Raw genomic sequence first — 6131 nt, 5'->3', positions numbered from 1 at the left:
ACAGATGCCAAGTCGAAGGCCTGTTGTCTTAACCGAACTCGATCATCACTCCAGGCAGAGCTTCTCCGCTCTTTCCACACGTTCGCTGATAGATCTGCACTGATTGCCGGTACCTTCCAGGCCGTCGCTCTGCCGCTGACACCAGCAGCGAGGAAGGAAGTTGAGAGAAAGCGGTGTTTTGTCTGAAATCATGGGAAAAGTGTCTGGCTAATTTACTGGTCTCTTTTAGTGGATTTATGTGATAGTTGAGATTGAGTGGCCTATTTCTGCGGAAATTTAGGCTTGACTGAAAAAATCTTGCAAACTATGGTAAACTGGCGACGCTGCCAAGGCATCGTTCCCCATCAAAGCTGAGACACAAAACTGACGGAGGGTATTCTTCAGTCAAACGTGAATTTAGCGTTTCGCCCAATATTCATGTAACTTTGGACCTTTCCATACTACCCGTTGAGGACTTGTACGGTCATTGTGTAATAATGATTTTGTACATGTATTTAGAGTAAATAAGGGTACATATCACAGTGCCGCTATATACAAAGAAAGTAAGGCAACATTTTATTACTTTCATTTATCAATAACATGACGCTGTGCAGCCTAATACAGTATCTCCAGTGAAGATCATAGAGAATATTGGTGGTCTTCGTAGATTGGGTTGATGGCTGAGATGTTCGGTTGTTCGCCGAGCTTGGTATTTAGGTTGCAAACGTTTCACCGCCAGTCGAGGTGACATCATCAGTGCGCAAGTTGCGTGGTTTGTGTTGGATTCTTCCTCCTTTATATATAGTTTGATGGGTGGGATTGCCTGAAGCTTGGACGTGATCGGTTGGTTTCATGTGACCTCGAGCACGTGCGCTTCTTCTGATTTCTGATTGGTCGGTTGCCGGTATTAGGAGTGATAGGAAACCATGCCGCACTTGTGGAAATCAATGAAAAAGACAGAGCAGAACAAAGTAATTTAATCCTGGTCATTTTCCAATACAAAACACTTGTGCAAATATCCTCTGACGAATACAAAAACAAAGTCTGCTGATCAACAAAGTATGGAAATCGTAAACCTTTCGCTATTTGTAAACCGAATGTTACAAAATCATTGAACTACCCTAAAAAAGAGTGAGAAAATTTTGCAGAAGGCAAAATATCGAGTACAAAGATTCACAGTCTGGTGTCAAAGTGGTTCTGAACAGCCGCCACACACACGAGCAGAGGATACCTGTAGAAAACTTCAGATACCTAGGTAGGTACAATTGTTCTTATTAAAGCATCACACATGAAATTTTCATTAAAAAATTTTTTTAAAAAGTTGAAGGACAGGTGCTTGATCACGTTACACATTCCACCGTCACAGTAAACGGGTCCAGATACTCCGGACTAAACCTGTGAACATTTTCACCTTCATTTCAGATTTACGTCAACAAATGGCTGCACCGATGATTGTCTACTTTACAGGTGAAGAGCGCTGCGTTTAATAGTTGCATAGCAACAAAAACATTCAAACAGAAAAACATAGCTGCTTACATGAATCCTCTCGTTTATATAAAAGGACCCGCAGTAAATGGTTCAAAATATTTGCAATGTCCCTGTATCATACCTAAAGCATTTTAGTCCAGTCCTACGAAAATCCAAAATAAGAAGGTTATGCTACTACATGATCTAAAATAAGCTTTTCTACATGATCATACATTATTGGATTGATCCTGAACAGTGGGCAGAAGGAAAAAAAAAAACAACTATTTTGTAAAAAACACATTGCATAGGAGCTGAATACAGAAAGAAGACCGGCAGCTGGAAGACTAATAAATGGCTTATTGATCACAATTACATGCGTTTTCTCCTTTCGGCGACATCATTTAAAGATTTCCTTTGTTTCTGTACGCCGCACGTGCCTCGCAGTATCTGTACGCACCGTTAGACGTGACACGGCAGGAACGAACGAGCTTCTTTAACGGTAACCTTTACATTCCATACGTTTCGGAAGAATTCACGGTAACGTTTCCGTCATCGAAATAAGGGAAATCAAAATTCCACCGCATAATTAAAAGTACGTTCAAAGGCAGCGATATCAGAGCGGTGAAGAGAATCAGCTGCATTTTCACGGGAAGCGTCTCTCAAGGCCCCAGGGACTGCAGAATGCGCGATAAGGCAAACTTCTCTTCGAAACTTTTTCTTTGCTTGAAATTTTGAAATATAGATCTTTGTGTATATTCAGCATTTGTATTTACAGGAAAAGTCCGTAATAATAATAACAATAATAATAATAATTAAAGGTAATAACGACAATTTCATATCATTATTCCACGTATTTACAGGTCGGCAGTTATGATGGACGCGCACGTGTCGCTGTATACGTGTCTGCTGGAGTCCGTCAGCAGCGCGGCCTGAGCGGGGTCCATCTGCAGGGCCTTTTGGCTGATGTGGCCAAAGACGGGCACCACCTCGCCGGACGCCACCCCAGGGGCCATGCCAGTCAGGGCCATGCAGTGGGACAGGAGTGGGGTGTTGGCATCGTGGTTGGAGCCCGTGGAGGGTATGCTCGTCACGTGGCCTGTGCTGGTGGAGCCGCTGGCGCTGCTCGGCGAGCGGCTCTTCGGCGGAGGGCAGTGCGGTGCCAGCCGAGGAGGGCCATGCGGTTGGAAATGGGCGGCCGGGAAGGCGGCGTAGCCCGGCGGGATGGGGTACCCGTTGACTGGGATGAACCTCTGGCTCTGGGGCAGGGCCGCCGCCACAAAGCCGGCGATCTGACCCGGCGGCAGGGCCTGGGCTGGGTAGATGTAACTGGCATAGCGAGGGTTGCTCAGGTTGCTGACAGGACTGGCGCTGAGCGAAGTGGTCTGCGTGGTGGCATTGCCCCCTGAGGGCGTGCTGGAGCTGGCGTGGGAGGAGAGCCCCTCCCAGGCGCGCAGGCGGGCGTGGACGTCCTTGAAGCGAGGCCGCCGGGCGGGGCCCTCCTGCCAGCACTCTGTCATCAGGCCGTACACACGGGGAGGGCAGTCCTCCGGGCAGGGCAGCAGCTGCCGCTTGCGCACCATCTCCATCACCTCCTGGTTGCTGAAGCCATAGTAGGGCTGCAGGCCAAAGCTGAAGATCTCCCACAGCACCACACCGAAGGCCCAGATGTCGGAGTCCGTGGAGAACTTGCCGTAAGCGATGGCCTCCGGGGACATCCAGCGGATGGGCAGCAGGGACTTGGGCTGCACGCGGTAGTAGTCAGAGGCGTAGATCTCACGGGAGAGTCCCAGGTCGGAGATCTTGACGTGCAGCTGCTCGCCTACCAGGATGTTGCGGGCGGCCAGGTCCTTGTGCACGTAGAAGTGGCTGGCCAGATATTCCATGCCGGCGGCCACCTGCGTGGCCAGGTGCAGAAAGTCGCCGTGGTCCAGGCTGGACTTGACGGTGCCGTCCTCGTCGCTGCTGCAGCCCACGTCGGAGTGCGGCGACCGCATGATGAGGAACTCGTGCAGGTCGCCCTGACCGAGGAACTCGAACAGCATGCACACGGGCTGCTCCTGGGTGACCGCGCCCAGCAGGGACACCACGTTGGGGTGCTGCAGCTCGGCCAAGCGCGACAGCTCCTGCTGGAACTCACCCCACAGCTGTGGGCTCGATAGGTCCTTCAGCGTCTTGATGGCTACCTGCTGAGCGTGCTCCATCCCGGGCAGGTACAAGTGGCCCTTGTAGATCTTCCCGAAGGCACACTCCCCCATCTCCTCCATGAAGCGCACGGCAGACAGAGGCAGCTCTTTGGCTTTGCTCTGGGAACGAGAGAAGAAGCGGGACGGGGCGGGACGGGAGGGACAGCGACATGAGCGGGGAGAATGAGGAAGAAGGGAGGGCAAGAGCTTCGGTGTGAACGGGCTCTGTCGCCGTGCTCTTGCTGTCTGGACAAACGCACGGAGTCGGCCGAGAGTCACTTTCGGCCACGGCTCCCACAGCCGAGCGCCTCCGGCACGGACGGATGTATGACGGCAGTTAATTAAGCCTCCCTGCGAAACAGGATGTGAAGTGTGGAAAAATACCGCTCGCGTGCTGTCATTTGCCCCCACGTTCACGTACACGTGTTCGGTTTTACGTGTTGATGAACGGCCTGTCCGAGGGTGCGTGGCGCGGCCGATCGCAGCAGCCCGTGAAACAGGGCGTCCGGGGCGGTAAACTCGCGAGGGCACTGCCAATGACAAGAATCCGAAAACATGCTGGAAAAATACGGGGCGCCGCATTTCTCTACTGACTAAAATGAATAAAAATATAAGGGAGGTGTCACCGGAGAAGCCAAAACGGAGGGATAAGGGAGAGCCGCAGTGAACACGGTACTGCTCGTGCCGCTTTGCAGACACTCCTTTGGGTGACACAGCCTATATGCTCAGACATCACACTCGTACCCCCCCAAAAAAACTATATCACACTACACACACCCTTCCCTTCCTTTGTGCTGCTGCACATATACTGTGCGTGTGACGTTTTAACAGACATCGAGAGGAGTTGCGAAGGCCACAAAGTCCCCTTCCAGTTCGCCGTCTGTTCTGTGCCCCGACTGCAGAGAAGCTGATTTTCCAGCTATCAACTTCTCTTCCTAAAACCTCGTGTACTCAGCCCTGTAAGGTCACAGAGAGGTAGACGTACAATAATTAATTTTAACGTGACCCACATATAAATTCCTCCTTCGACAGCGAAACTAGGCACGTGAAATGGCACGCGGCTACATCTAAGGGTCAGAACTTGCTACAAAAATAAACACTCTGCTTTACACCCCACTGTGTTTACAGTCTTACAGTGTAACTTTACACCAAAAGGCAACATAAACACATTATTATATGAAATTAGGGCGGCACGGTGGCACAGCGAGTAGCGCCGCTGTCTCACGGTGCCTGAGAAAGTGGGTTCGATCCCTGCTCAGCCTGTGTGGCGTTTGCATGTTCTCCCCGTGTCTGTGTGGGTTTCCTCCGGGTGCTCTGGTTTCCTCCCACGGTCCAAAAACATGCTGTTTAGGTTCGGCCAGTGTGTGAGTGACAGATAGAGTGTGTTCCACTGATGTATGGATGAGTGACCCATTGTAAGTAGGGTATCTAGCACTGTAAGTCACTTGGTGACTAAGGTTTGTGGGCTGGTAACACTACATAGAGTTCGTTGGAAGTCGCTTTGGAGAAAAGTGTCCTCTAAATGAATAAATGAAAGCAAAGCATGACTCTGTGTGGCGCAACAAGTACAATGCAATCGAGAGAGTCGGCTCCAAGCACTGTGTCATTGTCCTCTCTGAGGCTGTGGAGGCGAGCGGCACGAAGACAAATTAAGGTGTTTCCGCACTTATCGTGTCTCCTCGCCGGCGCTTAACGCCCTTCAGCCTTTCGCCTCCTTCTGGAACTTCGGAAAGCTCAAGGTAGCGTCTGATGTCTGCGAGGCGAAGCAGTCATCTGGGGGCTAATCTGCGAGCACCACTGTTCCAGGCAGACAGAGAGGCTTTCAGAGATAAAAAAAGATGCCTGGGACGAGGAATCCCAATAACCCTGGAGGAAAGATGAAATTCCTGACAGGAGCCGCAGCCGGTGGGGAGGAGGACGGGAAGCAGGCCTCTTAGAGAAGGGACAGATGTTTCGCGTTACGCGCGCAGGCGGCCCCGCGCCGCACCCCCGGGCCGAGCGCTGACCCGTCCTCGCGCGCGGCCGAACGGTCGCCATAAACGGCGACCCTCGGACGACCCGGAGCCGGGCCCGCTTCGGCCCAGGACCCGGGGTATTCGGTAATTGAACGGGCGCTCCCGGCCAGAGGGCCTCTAAATCTGCCCCCGCGTCTGAAGTGTTTGGAAACGGAGTGCAGCGTTCTGTGTAAATTGTTTTCTCTTCTCTTACGGAAGAATGCACACTGCTACCGGCGTAAATAAACCCACGGCCCTGGATCACACAATAGCAGGCCTGTCCTCCCCACGCGGCCCGGGACGCGCATAAAGCCGTCTGTCACGAGGCAGCAGCGGAGCGAACGGCGCCCGGCTCGGTGTCGACGGTGGTAAAGTGCCGGGAAGGTGCACGCCGGGGAGGTGACGGCTGACAGGTAGCAGAGAAGCGTCGCCACCGAATGCTGGGTGAACCCAATGACTGCCGATCTTCACCGGGGACCGTAAGGAGACCCAGAGAACCTGTGACGTG

At 52.2% G+C, this 6131-nt stretch overlaps 1 protein-coding gene across 2 annotated transcripts in view; it reads right to left on the bottom strand.

Moving 5' to 3' along the window:
* Positions 1-941: 941 nt before the first annotated feature.
* ror1 (receptor tyrosine kinase-like orphan receptor 1) overlaps positions 942-6131 on the bottom strand; it is a 92567-nt gene continuing 87377 nt past the window's right edge. For both annotated transcript variants that reach the window (XM_029255169.1, XM_029255170.1), the window contains exon 9: positions 942-3749. In XM_029255169.1, the coding sequence (XP_029111002.1) occupies positions 2301-3749 (1449 nt within the window). In that variant the 3' untranslated portion in view covers positions 942-2300. The remainder of the gene's footprint in view (positions 3750-6131) is intronic.

Source organism: Scleropages formosus, chromosome 9, assembly GCF_900964775.1.
Source record: "Scleropages formosus chromosome 9, fSclFor1.1, whole genome shotgun sequence".
In the NCBI taxonomy this organism is placed as follows: domain Eukaryota; kingdom Metazoa; phylum Chordata; class Actinopteri; order Osteoglossiformes; family Osteoglossidae; genus Scleropages; species Scleropages formosus.
The sequence above is the reverse complement of the archived record's forward strand: the minus strand, read 5'-3'. Positions and strand labels throughout refer to the sequence as shown.